General features: G+C 43.8%; 1 protein-coding gene across 1 annotated transcript; it reads left to right on the plus strand.

Moving 5' to 3' along the window:
* The first annotated feature begins 2,954 nt into the window (after positions 1-2,954).
* On the plus strand, positions 2,955-10,215 carry LOC109471510 (hematopoietically-expressed homeobox protein hhex-like). The gene is made up of 4 exons (XM_019770847.1): positions 2,955-3,483; positions 5,995-6,179; positions 8,064-8,114; positions 8,955-10,215. The coding sequence occupies exons 1-4, from the start codon at positions 3,102-3,104 to the stop codon at positions 9,189-9,191; spliced, it is 855 nt and encodes a 284-aa protein (XP_019626406.1). The 5' UTR covers positions 2,955-3,101; the 3' UTR covers positions 9,192-10,215.
* Positions 10,216-13,586: the final 3,371 nt, after the last annotated feature.

The raw sequence follows: 13,586 nt of genomic DNA on the forward strand, positions 1-13,586 counted from the left end.
TCCAGACCGATCAGCCCTCCCTGGCTAAACAAAATACTCCCAAATCAAGGTGCTAATTTCTGCAGATTGCTATGCTTAGCAGGTGCACGCGAAATCCAAACAGAGACACCGATCTGAGAGTCTTCTCCTCCTGCCCACGGACAATAGCGTCTCCCCGCGGGGTGGCGAACCTTCTGATGGGACCTTATTATTCTTCAATTATTCATTAATTGACTCAGAAAAACTCCACTTGGAGTAATTACGGCGAGTTGGCACCATTGTTCGACCATCATCTGCCGTTAATTCGTTGTATTTGTCTCATTGTCTCCTGTTTGGAGGTGTGTTTGTGTGTTTTGTTGGAAACCCACGCGTAAGGACATGATGATGGGATGGGGCTGTACTAATCTCCATCCAAGCAGATCTTTTGGTGGCTGCAAAGACAGTATCAAATTGGCCAGACAATATATATTTTCATTTGACAGGCAGTTACCATTTTCCATCCGTAAAAAAATGATACCAGTACAGAAAAGAAAGCTCGATAAAACACCCAAAACACGCCAAAAATAAGCCGAAGCCTAAACCTTTGCTTGGAGAGTATTGCTGTACTGTCCGTTCGTCAGTCTGTTGTCAATCTAGCCATCACTGAACCGCTCGGATTTGGTCGGATTTTGCTACTCTCCAAGCAGAGGTTTGGGGTTATTATTTTCGTGTTTCTAGACTTTTTTATCGGGGTTTGTTGGGTTGGGTGAAAAAAAATCAGTGCAAAAGAGAAACCCCGATAAAAAGCCTAGAAACACGCAAATAATAACCCCAAACCTCTACTTGGAGAGTAGATTTTGCGGGGTGGACTTGTGTTTCAGTCTGGGCACTTCTGAACGATGTTTCCCCCGCGTTGCCATGGGTAGAATATTTGTTGTTCCAGCATCTCTGACATTGGAAAGCCATAGAGGGACAAGTTTTTCTTTTTGTTCTTCTCGTGTGAAGTTATTGTTGAAAGGAAGTGGCCATTCAGCGGCGATCATCTGAAGAACGGCCCGGGTTCTAACGATTGGTGCATGCGTGATAGCCTCTACCAGGCACCGCGGATCGCTGGAAAAATAGTAGAAATTTGCCAAAATAAAAGGATAGTATACCAAAGAAGGTCCGGCCAGAGTGAAGATCCAATTTGCGACCCACGGGCCAGATCTTCTCTGGTATACTATCCCTTTCTTTCGGCCAATTTCTTAGCGATCCGCGGTGCCTGGTAGAGGCTACATGCGTGACATGTCGAACAGCCAGTGTTAATAAGGTCCGCGTGAAAAGGTGCAAATGGTGGAGAGCTCGGGGGGCAATTATGGGCCTTACTGAGTGGAAATAATTGATTGGCGGCGGGGGCATGCGTGACCGAGGGTTGGGATCGGATGTGTCGGGCATTCTTGTACCGGCATAAACCGTGTCAAATAAGGACATTCGATAGCGCTGTTCTCGTGTCCTGGACACAACAGACCTCAGGGTCGCAACAACCTACAGCACCGCCAAACTGTGGTTTTTAATTACTAAACTGTAGAACGGTAGATTTACTTCAATGCAGATTTAATTAAATGTATAGATAGATAGATAATAAAAAGAAATATCACAAAAGATATCATAGCTTTTTCATGGAGTAAAATATTTTTCCCGAAAAACAAAAAGTAAGTTTTCAAGCAAAGAAAAGTTCAATTTTAAGGATCAAACATGTGTCAATGTTTTTATACAATAGTTTTAAGTACAAATCGTGTGCTTTTTTAAGTGGTGAAAAGTAGATGAGAAAATGTAAAGTAAGCACAAAATATGGCCGGTAAACAAGTTGTCACACGAACTAGTTTTAATGGATATTTTATCTTGATGAAACGCCGTGTTTCCCATATGCGCTTCCGCGCGCCATGACAACAAACACGAACAAACATGTCATAATTTGTCAAAATTTACCCAACCACTGCCTGGGAGGTCCACAGTTTTAGTTAAAAACGCTTACTTGAGAGCTCTCTGACTTACGCTATACTTTAGGAAGTTCATGTTTTTATTTTCCTTTTTTATTCTTTTAACGAAAAAAGTCGCGTAACAAAATATTCTTCAAATGTTGACATTAACTAGTTCTGTTTTGACTTCTGCCGACTTAGAATACGGAATCTAAACCTCTTTGCATCTATCTCGACAAAAAAAGTTAAAAGAACACAAAAACGAAATAAATAATATCAGAAATTCATATCACTGAAACCTCGTGTGTTTAAAAAGAAATGAATATATTATATGCCTATCGCGTGTCCCAAAAATAAAACCGCCCCGTCCCTGAGAGTCTAGCACGTACTTTACAAGAGGAGACTTTGTAAATATCTGCAGCAGTCCTACCTCTCTACCTGGCGCCACCCGTAAATACTGACCAAATGATGCGTGTTTGAGGAGCGGCGAATGTGGGGCGATTTCATACCTCATTCTGCCCCTCGATTGCCCGCAATCGCCGCAAAACGCCGCTTGTTTAAAAGCCGGGGCACACATAATTGGCGAACAAAAGGAGAGAGTTGGTCAACATTATCACCACATTTGTGTCAGAGTCCATGCAGTCTGATTTTTTTATAAGTTTAAATACGAAAAAATAACGAGCGAATTTCAGAAAGGTTGAGTATGTGTGCATGCATTACCCATGGCTTTCTGACATGATGTATATGTATGAAGTACGTCTGGTAAAGTCATCAGTACTGTCGTCTGGCTAACGGCCACCCCGCTACTAGCATAATGTATAATAATGCGCTCCGAATTGTTCTATTGTTTTGTAGCAGTGCGCCGCAACACGGGGTGCCCCGCTAAAAAGGGCGGGGCAACCGAGACTGAGTTGTTTGCACAACTCCCAATCACCTCTTGACCAATCAGAGGGCTTGTTGAGGGTCTAGTGATTAGTAGCTATTGTTCTCGAGTGAAATTAATTGATATTGATTAGCCCCGCCCCTGGAGGGGTTGAGTCGAGTACTTATTGGGACGTGAGGTCAGTGTTCGCTACGACTTCGTACAGTCAAGATCGCCTGGTGATTATTACTACGTACTACCTCCCGTGTGACTGTGTGTATTAATTTTTGCAGTACGAGCCCGATCGTTACGTACCGAGGAAGATGAGTCTGCAGTACGGCACAGCTCATCACACAGCCCCGACGGGTCCTATCAGCGTGCCGGCGATGTACCCGACGGCGCCGATCCAGCACCACCCCACGCCGTTCTTCATCGACGACATCCTCGGCACCCGGGCGGCCACCACCACCGTGACCCCCGTCCACCCCACCCCGGTCACCCCCACCGCCATCTCCCCGCTGTCGGCCTACGCCAGGACGCCGTTCTACGACCACCCCGCCCTGCACTCGGCGCTGCAGACCGGCTTCACCGCCGCCCAGCACCTGACGCCCTACGGGCCCACCGGCTTCCCGTCCCCGCTCTACCCCTTCCCAAGGCACGCCGACTACCCGCACAGTCTCCTAGACAGGCACGGTGTTCTAAAAGGTAAGGCTCTCAACAATACTTGTATACAATATTTTATACAATAGTTTAACATCTAATGTTGCCACTGACATGTCCTCTGTGCATAGTTTGCCACATACGTGTATTCTGTAAGTAGGATGACTTTATCCATACATTTATTTACATTTTTTATCCATACATGTATGATCGATTTTTGTTCGATCTTAGTAGACCACAGGAAAGTCCCTGTGCTTTTGTTAGTCAATAATAAATCTACAATGTTTCCGTCATGTAGTCTTAAAATTACCTTCATGTCACTCACTGAGCCGTCACTAAAATGTTAAATACAGGATTCGTAGGTCACTAAGCACGATATCATCAACTCCCATTTTCGCCAACCCACTCATAAAAATTTATATGTAAAGCAATTTTATACCAGTCTTGCCAACGCAGACTTTTTTTTGGTTGTTGGAGGAAAGTTTTCTTGTGTTTTAAGAGGAAGTGTTGTTGGTGTGGATTTGGGGTTTTTCGTTCCCTCCTCTCTACATCCTGTATAGAGAGAAACCTGCTAACTCCGATAACACACATCTGTATCCTGTCTTCCGCCCAATTCTCAAAATAGATAAGGCATAGGATACAGACATAGACATATACATTTGTATATAACACTACTACACCTTTTTATTGTGTTTTCTTAATGCCGTCGTCTCCGTATTGCGAATTGATTGTTAAAGCTTGCTGAATTGTGTGCTGAAAGAACAGAGGTATAAAAGGCTTGCGGTTTCCTACATCCTCCCATGGCGCCGCGGTATCTCTAAATCCCACGAGCAAACTATTAATTCCGCGTTAGGATCGAGGACTTTCGAGAGAGAGCGCACGTCGCTTTTTTTTACGAAGGCTCAAGTTTAGGATACTGAAATTTGTCCTTGCTTAGAAGTAGCACTTCACGTCGTGTAACGTTTCAAATAACGGTGCTGGGTTCGGTTTTCATAGTCATAATCTTTTCAGCGAGTGAAATCAACACTATTCTTGAATGTATTGAGTTTTTTTGGAGGGAGACAGTTGTGAGGAAGTTGGCAACCATCGAGCTATCGTAGCCAGCCATCGCCCGGCGATTTGCTTGTTCAACGCCGCCTGATTGCCGCTATTTCCCCCAATAGAACGGCGCAGTTTCAACACCGGTCTGAATTGTATCAGCTAAATCTACTGCCGCGACAATACAGACAGCGGGTCTGAACAGGGCAATTCGCTCCCCCGTACCGCGCGTTTAGATAAAATACCATTCATTGTCAAAACGTCGCCGTCTGAGACAGAACTTCAGCTAGAAGAAAAAAAACTACATTGTCTAAAAGTTTGATTGAAAACTACACACGACACAAAAGAATGGGAGCTTGATGGAAATTACAACAAGTGATCAAAGAGAGTATTGAATTTCTCGTTGTTCCGAGTGATTTTCCCATTGTTCGCTAATTCAGAATAATTGGCGGTGAATGTTAAAACAACTATCGTTATGGGCGTGTATATAACTAGTAATAACAGTTGTTAAAACGGGTTGCTACGATCGTTTTATTTTGGTGAATCGATATGATTTTAACTAACGAAAAGGTACCCCAGAAATGTCTGGTGGTTCACCATTGCTAATGCAGTCGTCAGGACTTAATTTCAATAAGAATTTGTCGACTGGTCGTCATCATACATACTAACGACCTATAATATCTGGGAACGGCAAACAAGTAGGGACGGATCTCAATTCTCCGCAATTTCACGGTCATGGTGGCTTTTGGGTGTTAACGTGCGAATCTGTGGGAATTATCCCAAACAAGCCACAACAGGCCGGCAAACAAGACGGCCGCGGGGTTGGGAAAGAGAAATTTCCATGTTTTTTTTTTTACCCCGAACAATTTCTCCAAACTGGGCATTCTATTTCCTATACGTAAAATAAGTTGATGAAAAACTTCTTATTACATAGCAGCGGCAAGAAGGTACATTGGTTGTAGAAGCATTTCTTTCATTTCATTTCATTTTTCTTACAAGTTTTGCTTCTCTTACAACTCTGATTACCTCGTGGCGCTAACTAGAACTACCCTAGAAAAGCAAGAACCTCCTTGATGAAAGGAAAGGTGTTGAAATTCGCACTGAGGTCGAAGCGCCTTTTCTGAACGAGCTGCTAATTTCCCCCCTGACAGCTCGGGTAGTTAGCGCCGTGAGGTAATTAGAGGTGACGCCCGTGAAGTACTCGGCTGTATCTGTCAGGCGTCCTGCCAAAATCACGCGGAACTCAGCCTCCAGAAAATCAATGAAAATCCTCGATTTTATACGAATAGTTTGCTTTTCTTAGATGGTGGCGTTGGACAATGAAACCCGCACTTTATCTCCACAAACAAATAAACAAAATAACCAATAAACAATTACATAACGTTTCTATGTGAAAGATGCAAAATACAATCGAAATATAATGATTCCGTTTGAAAAAATTGCAGCACACTACACCATAAGACTTCTACCAGTCCCTTTGCGATGTATTTATGGTTAACAAACTTCTGTCTTCCCCAGTCGGTGGCAAGCCGCTGTTGTGGAACCCTTTCCTCCACCGTCCGCTGCACAAGAGGAAAGGAGGGCAGGTGCGCTTCTCCAACGACCAGACCCTGGAGCTGGAAAAGAAGTTCGAGTCTCAGAAATACCTGTCACCGCCCGAGAGAAAGAGGCTGGCCAAATCTCTGCAACTCACCGAGAGACAAGTAAGTATGATTTTACAACACAGTACAAGTGTAAAATAGTACATCTAGACAAAAGGAGCTGTACATGTGGTAGACTAGTCCGTCTAGATTGGTTCAGTGTAAGGTGTTATGAGGTGCTTATTTTTCAAGTCATGACGGCGAACAGAAGATATTGAAATCAAAATGTCCAATTCTTTTTCTTCCTCTGTGACTAGTCACATTTGTTACAATTTTACGCAACGCAAAATAGCTTCATTGCACGGCGCTTTGCAATTGAACAAAACTGTACTCAGATTTGAGCCAAGAATATGATACCAACTAACCACCTAAATGAAAAACCATGTGCTTATGTTGGGGCTGTAGTTTTCTAAATTGAAAAGACAATCCTGTCTAATTGAAAATATCAATTAGTCAAATTTCCCCAATGTCAGATGTGACACAGAATTTCTCTCACGAGCTTTAATGGTCAGCCTCTGCAAATCTTTAGTGTTTATATGTTTCTTGCGATCGAAGCAAGGCTTTCCCGAGTCTTACAGCACTCCTGTACTTTGGCTTACAAACACCGACACAACAGGTAGTCTGCCAGGAAAGCATGGCGATTCACGTATCTGTAAGGTTCAACAGCTGACCCCAAAACGTACACAGGATCTGAAACTACTCCTGCGTCTGTACCTGCTCTAATTTGGTGTGTACACAGCAACGTGGTTACGGTAACCGGGCGGTTTGGTAGAGCGTGTTCCAAACGAGCAGCGTTTCTGTGAAAAGGCACATACGATCCGACAAACGCAAGAATAGGAGAGAGAATAAAAAGAAGGGGTGTACGAATTGTTGAGAGTTCAGCCTACAAGTAAACGACAAAACATTGGCGGCAAATTTATTATTTGCCGTGCCTTTTTGGTCTTATCGACAAGGCGACCGCACTGGCGCCAGAGGGAGAGCCGCTTATCTGGGTTGATGACGACACGGCCCGCCTTTGTCTTACACCCGATAACACCATACCTGTAGCTCCTAAGGAGAGACCAGAACGTGGGGCCGGGCAACACTCCCGCGTAACGCTCACACACTCTTACACTATACAACTCTTCGTAAAGCGATCGGTATGTCAAATTTGGAGACGGCGAATTCCTACATGGGCATATAACAATAACCTAGATTAACGAAATCCTCTTGTATATGATAAACTGTTTGTACGCAACAAATATTCTGCCCGCCTTTTAGCTCCCATGCTTATCTGGCCTGTATACATAATCACCTTTACATGTGCTATCAACACGCCAATAGTGTCTCTCAGCCCCGACTCACTTCAAATAAGACATAAAGATATGTTATTACAAACATTTCAGGCCAGCGAGCCTTTCTAAATAACCTCCCACGGTGAGTTACGCAAGCAGACCCGGCGCACGGTAATCCGTTGTTGACCGTCTTCAAAGCCACTGGCGTCCCCAACAAGATTATAGCGCACTCGAGAGCTTCTAAAACACCAGAAACTGACATCTAAACATTCTTTTTATAGAGATAGCGTCGTGCTGTTTTCAAATGTACATAGATACAAACATGTAGATATATTACTTCTAATGTATATTTGGTACCTCAGGGAAAAATATAGCGTCCGATTTGAAGCTTACTAAAAGACAGGTATTAGTAATGTGGGTCACGTGCTTTACATGGAATATTAGTTCAAGTTTGAAGTTTCTTGTATCAATACGCGTATATCTATATCTGTATCTATATCTATATCTGTATTGCTTTGCTTCCATTGGCTGGAAATGATATAAAGACGTAGCTAGACACTTGTCAAGATTTTATTTTTACGTATTCAATGTTGGAATGTTACCATACGTTTATTTTGAATGTGTTAAATATTCCTTTATTGAAAAGTGACTAAACCGATGCCTTCTTTTCCAGGTAAAGACGTGGTTCCAGAACAGACGCGCAAAGTGGAGGCGGCTCAAGCAGGTAAATATCGTGATTAACAACCCGTTCCTATGTTATTATTGAGCATAATAAACCGATTACAGACGTTCTATTGCCCTATTCTTGCACAGTCAGGCACTTGGAGTCCGACTGCACAAAGAGTTGTAAAAGCCTTGAGAGAGATAACTCAATCAAATGGTTAACGAATCAACACAATAAAACGATCAATGATTTGATTAACGATGGACGGAGACGCATTGTTGGTCTATATTTCACGTCTCGGCACATTTGAGGGTTGAGAGGGGGGGGGGGGCGGCCGGGACTGTACACAAACAAATTACTGTCATCGTCTGTTAGAAATCAATATATTACAAACCAATTAAGATGGAAAGATAGAGCAGCACAACGGCGTGTTTGTGTCTGTGCTAAAATACTGCAAGTGGTGTGTATTTGTTTAGACCAATCTCTCACCGGCGATCTATTCTCCAGTGATCTTATATAGGCGTGTATGTCCACAGAACTGACATAATTGGGGCGTCTTGTTTTGTGTGCGTGCACGAGAGACACTAAAGACACGAAAACATTCAGGACAACACTTGTAGACAGCGATGTTCAGCAGATAGAATTGGAGATGGTTTGGTTGGTTTGGTTTTCCTTTAATGCCCTCGATCGTGATCATTCTGGCATACTCATTTTCACCTGAGTGAAGTGCGAGGGAAGTCGTGTAAAGTGCCTTTCCCAAGGAGGTCAAGGTTGGTGACTTGGCAGGATTCGAACCCGGGACCTGTTGGTTCTGAGCCGAATAATAGTACTCTGCCCTTACGCCACACAACCCCATAATCACACGACGTGATTTTAACACGGATTTTTTCGTTTCCCCAGGAGGTGCCCACTTGCAAGTCTGACAGCGGAGAAAGCGACAAGAAGACGGACGACAAGCGTGATAACCACGTGACCAGAGAGGACGAATCAGGCTGCTCCGATTCCGAAAGCGAGGACCACTCCGACAGCGAGGCTGAGCATGCGCACAGCACGCAGAACGAAGACGTAGAAATCCAAGTCGACGTCGATGACGTCAGAGACAGTAGACCAATGATGGACAAGAAGCAGAGCTCATAGCTTCTTTTTGAAAAGTAGTAGAGACGATCGCTTTCGTGACGTAACTATCAGGTGGTCTTCAACGTGGCTGCCTTCTGCGCATGCCCAAGCCGAGGGAACTCTAGACCGAACATGGCCGTCCAGATATATGTTGTCAACGGGATACAAACCTGACAGGAAAGGGGTAAACCAACACAGACCGCACTGGTCTAACAGACTTTATTTTAGAATACGTACTGGTATATAACATGCTTTATTCTATGATAATGACTACATAATTTGATGACAACTTCTTGGCTTTGTTTGAAATACTTTACCTTTTCCGTTTTGGCTCCAAACGACAACGAAGTTCACTATACAAGAACGTGAAATGTCACAGAATACGTTTGGTTTGGTTTGGTTTGGTTCAAGTTAGAAGACATATAGCTGGGTTAAAAAGGCGTCGGTGACGCCACGAAAGTGTAAGGGTCTATCCCGGAATTCGACATGCACAAATGTGTAAAATAGATATATTTATTTTTTGAGACTTGCGAACACATTCTTGTTTGTTTGTTCGTTTCTCTGTTCGTTTGTTGTTCTTGTAAATAATTCGGTTGTTTTAAAGAGTACATATCGTCCCCATGAAGAGGACAGATAGATGTTATTGGTATCGACGAGCAATAATTGTGACGTAGAAATAAAAGCTTGGTGCCACAAGAATAAGTTCTTTCCTTCGACTGAAATCAGGTATACATAGCTGTTAGGTACGACCCGAGTGGTTGCCGGACACCGCCGAACGTTTCCGAAGATTACCGAGTATATATGATTCGCGAGTATAGACGAAACAGGTGCCTTAATCTATTCTATTCAGGGGTACAGAACATTTCTGAAAAATCCCCATACTCCATTTCATCCCTACTTCTGTTGAACACCCGATTTTGAGAAAGAGAAAAGGCGTCCACTACTATAAAAGATGGTCTATATTATTGTTGCTATTTGCGCCATTGTTGTAAACATATTTGATGGAATGTCGTCTTGAATAAAATCAAAACGTTGCAAGAAGAAACACGTGTGCAGTTTGCTGTCGTTTCATTGTTTTGCCGCATATCGTATATACTTACTAGTAGCTTCTACAATCCAAACTTAAGTAACATGCTAGGGGTAGTATCCGTTATACTCGTAACCGTCCCTTGGCGTAACACACCAGTTATCATTGTTTTCCCGCATACCGTATAACTTCTACAACCCAATCTTTCGTCCCTCGGCGTAACACACCAGTTCTAGTAAATGTGTTGAAGGTTTATTTTGACAGAGGCTCCAATCCAGCGAACACAAATGTACATCAAACACCAGGTTCTGGTGAGAACTAATTGACACGAAGAGTGCGTGTGGCTACCCGATAAAGCGATAGAAAAACAGCACGGTGGATTTGTAAATAAACACGACAACATTTACACCCAAAATCTCCGTATCGTAGCGTGACGCAATCGTACGGATAACAACATTCCGGCGGGTGGGGTCTTCTTTCCTTTTCCCGTGAAACAGAAAGGCAACACTGGGATGAGACTAGACGCAAAAAAAAAAAAACGCGGAAACAAAGTTGGAATACACAATGCCAAAGTTTTTTCCCTTTATTCATACTAATATTCACATATTCACAAGTAGTTCTTGACAGGTAAACAGATGAGTGGGACAACTTTGCTACACTGCTCTATCTACCAGATACATGCACATGTACATACATGGAGACATGGACATTAACATGGATTCCAAAACTAAACACACTTGACAACTCGGGATTACTACATTCCTACCGAAGCTGCGTACCACTCGCAAAGTTTTTCTTAAGGACTTGACGCGTGTAGGGTTTGTTTTGTAGAAACAATGGCGAGTCCTCCGGAAAGGATTAAGCCGAGGACTGACAGACCGGGCTCGTGGCGCTTGTTGTGCTGACAAACAGGGGAGAGAAAGTGGGGAGAAATGCACAGAGAGAACAGGTCCTTCTGTCGTAAAGGTGGAAATGTTTGCAGAGAGATTTTTGGTAGACAACAACAACAACTTAGGGACGCCATCACTTACTGTATGTTCTCTATCTCTCTGTGCCACATGATTATATATACCGGATGGTCTTCACACTGTCTATTCAAACCAAGGTAAATTAATAGCAGTTGGGCCGAAAATTGTGAAACTTTACGTTGTTCTATTTAACGTAACGTATTCACGATCACCAACATAGCAGGTAAGAAAACAAACAAACAAATGTACAGCGAATGTTTGGGATGTTTAATCCAAACATTGATTTTCCCGTCTTGATTCGTATGGTGTGGTGAGCAAGAAAGTCATTGTAGTATGATTGTACATCATCGTCATTGTGCTATCCTATTACATCCATTTTATGAATGGAATTTTTATTTCCCTGTTCTTTGTTTGTTGTTTTTGTTTGTTTGTTATTTCCTGAACCATTTCTTCCTAAAATGATTGTGTTGTGTTAAGTGAAGAGTCTACCATATCGTTCTGTATAGTGTAACCATACATGTAGTCTCTACCAGACTAACTACGCTGGCTATATACAGTATAGGAGAATATTTGCCAGGGGAGTTTGACCGCCTTGGGGTTTGACTGGCCGATTCGGAGGGAAAGAAACTACCTTCCCGCGGCCGGACTCCCATGGCCAATTTTACTCTCCTTTTTGCCGAATTCTACTATCCGTATTTCCGTAGAAAGGCCCGGGGGAGGCTGCCATGAATGTACAATGTATAGCCTCTACCAGGCACCGCGGATCGCTGGAAAAATAGTAGAAATTGGCCGAAATAAAGGGATTGTAGATCTGGCCAGAGTGAGGATCCAGGGATGTCACCGGTCGCAAATTGGATCTTCACTCTGGCCGGATTTTCTCTGGCATACTATCCCTTTATTTCGGCCGATTTCTGCTATTTTTTCCAGCGATCCGCGGTGCCTGGTAGCGGCTAATGCTTGTACATTGCGGGAGGTACGGCCCCTTACCTCACCTGTACGTACCAGCCTGTGGCGTGTGGTAATTTATTGCGGTGTCGTGACATTTCTCATCAATAACCGATCTGGAAGCAATTTGTCGCCAGAATCGTGTTCGAGTTTACGAATGCCTCCGACGACTGCCGAAGTCCAGGCGACGGACCTCGGCTGCGTTATCTGCCGTTCCACAGTCCAGAGCCATTTGTCCCGCCACAATCTCACTCTCATGCCGCGCGTTCTTCCGTATCGGGGCTGGGGTATAATTTAGAGGCTTAACCCACTCCAACCCTAAATCCAAAATAAATTTGAACCGCGTTTGTCGTCTCGTTATTTGCAGCTTGCAGTGTTGGGAGACCGCTCGTAGATTGGGATATAATAAGCTTGGCTTTACTCAAACCTCTCGATCGCTACATTGTTGATCTTCTTTTTTTTTACAGCACAAACATAGCCGTACCGCGGAGTGTATATTTGGCTCTTAAGTTGTACATTTGCCGTGTTGACTTTTCGACTCGGCGGCTCTCATGTCCTCTAAAAGCAATTTTCAAGGTCGTTAATCACAGGCCGCGAGCCCATTGTTCGGAAGGGGGTGGGGGCACTCCTCACTCCTTAACTACCGTTGTACAGGAAGTGGACAAAATGTACCGGCGAAACGCCGTGTTTAGTGACAAGTATGTATCGTTAATTGGTTGCTTTGCCCCCCAAGAAAGCCGTAGTGCTGCACGTACCCTGCTCTTGACTAGGAGAGAAATATTGATTTAAAGACAAAAGACAGTCGAGGAGTGCCCCACACGAAGATGACCGAGAAAAAAAAGAAAGAAAAAAAGATGAAAGCACAAACGAGGAATGTTCAAGAGGACGAAATAGAACGACCATCGAAGGATCCTAGCTCCATTCAGCCCGCCCGCACAAGTTCCTAGAGACGCGGTGTTGTTTTGAGCGGTGTCCAAAACTAGGGATCTCTCTCGGTGTACCAAAGGATTTCTGCCCACTTCAAACTCTACCCACCATGACAATTTTTTCGAGGGGGGGAGAAAAACGTCAAACAATAAAGGTGGATAAGGACAGTGCAAGGCCGAGGTCACAAACCACGCAGTAAAAGACTCAGTTTTGCGTGAGTTTCCGAGTCCTGTGGTGTGTGCGGAGGTTCTCGGTGAGAAGGGCGGACAACAGAGAGGGCTGTCACACGCTCTGCCGCATGGTTAGAACCACGAGAGACGAGAACAAGCAATATTGGCACGAACCGTGCAGAGGTGACGCCTCCAGCGTCAATCTTATCCGACTCTGGCATCGCTTCCAAGAGTTCTAGTCGATAGCATGTGTGTTACTAGCGCATACTTATATGGGGGTAGGACAAACACGCCAAGTAAGATAAAAACAACAAACTTGTACTTGTTAATTGCCGCCACTTCTCATCGAGAGCGGACAAAATCCACAGAAACGTCAGCT

This window comes from Branchiostoma belcheri, unplaced genomic scaffold (assembly GCF_001625305.1).
Source record: "Branchiostoma belcheri isolate BF01 breed outbred unplaced genomic scaffold, Haploidv18h27 scaffold25, whole genome shotgun sequence".
Classification (NCBI taxonomy): Eukaryota; Metazoa; Chordata; class Leptocardii; order Amphioxiformes; family Branchiostomatidae; genus Branchiostoma; species Branchiostoma belcheri.

Excerpts from the sequence above, each read along its gene's own strand:
- LOC109471510 (XM_019770847.1), top strand. The coding sequence starts at position 3,102 with ATGAGTCTGCAGTACGGCACAGCTCATCACACAGCCCCGACGGGTCCT. Across the intron at positions 3,484-5,994 it reads CAGGCACGGTGTTCTAAAAG|TCGGTGGCAAGCCGCTGTTG; the intron begins GTAAGGCTCTCA and ends TGTCTTCCCCAG. Across the intron at positions 6,180-8,063 it reads TGCAACTCACCGAGAGACAA|GTAAAGACGTGGTTCCAGAA; the intron begins GTAAGTATGATT and ends CTTCTTTTCCAG.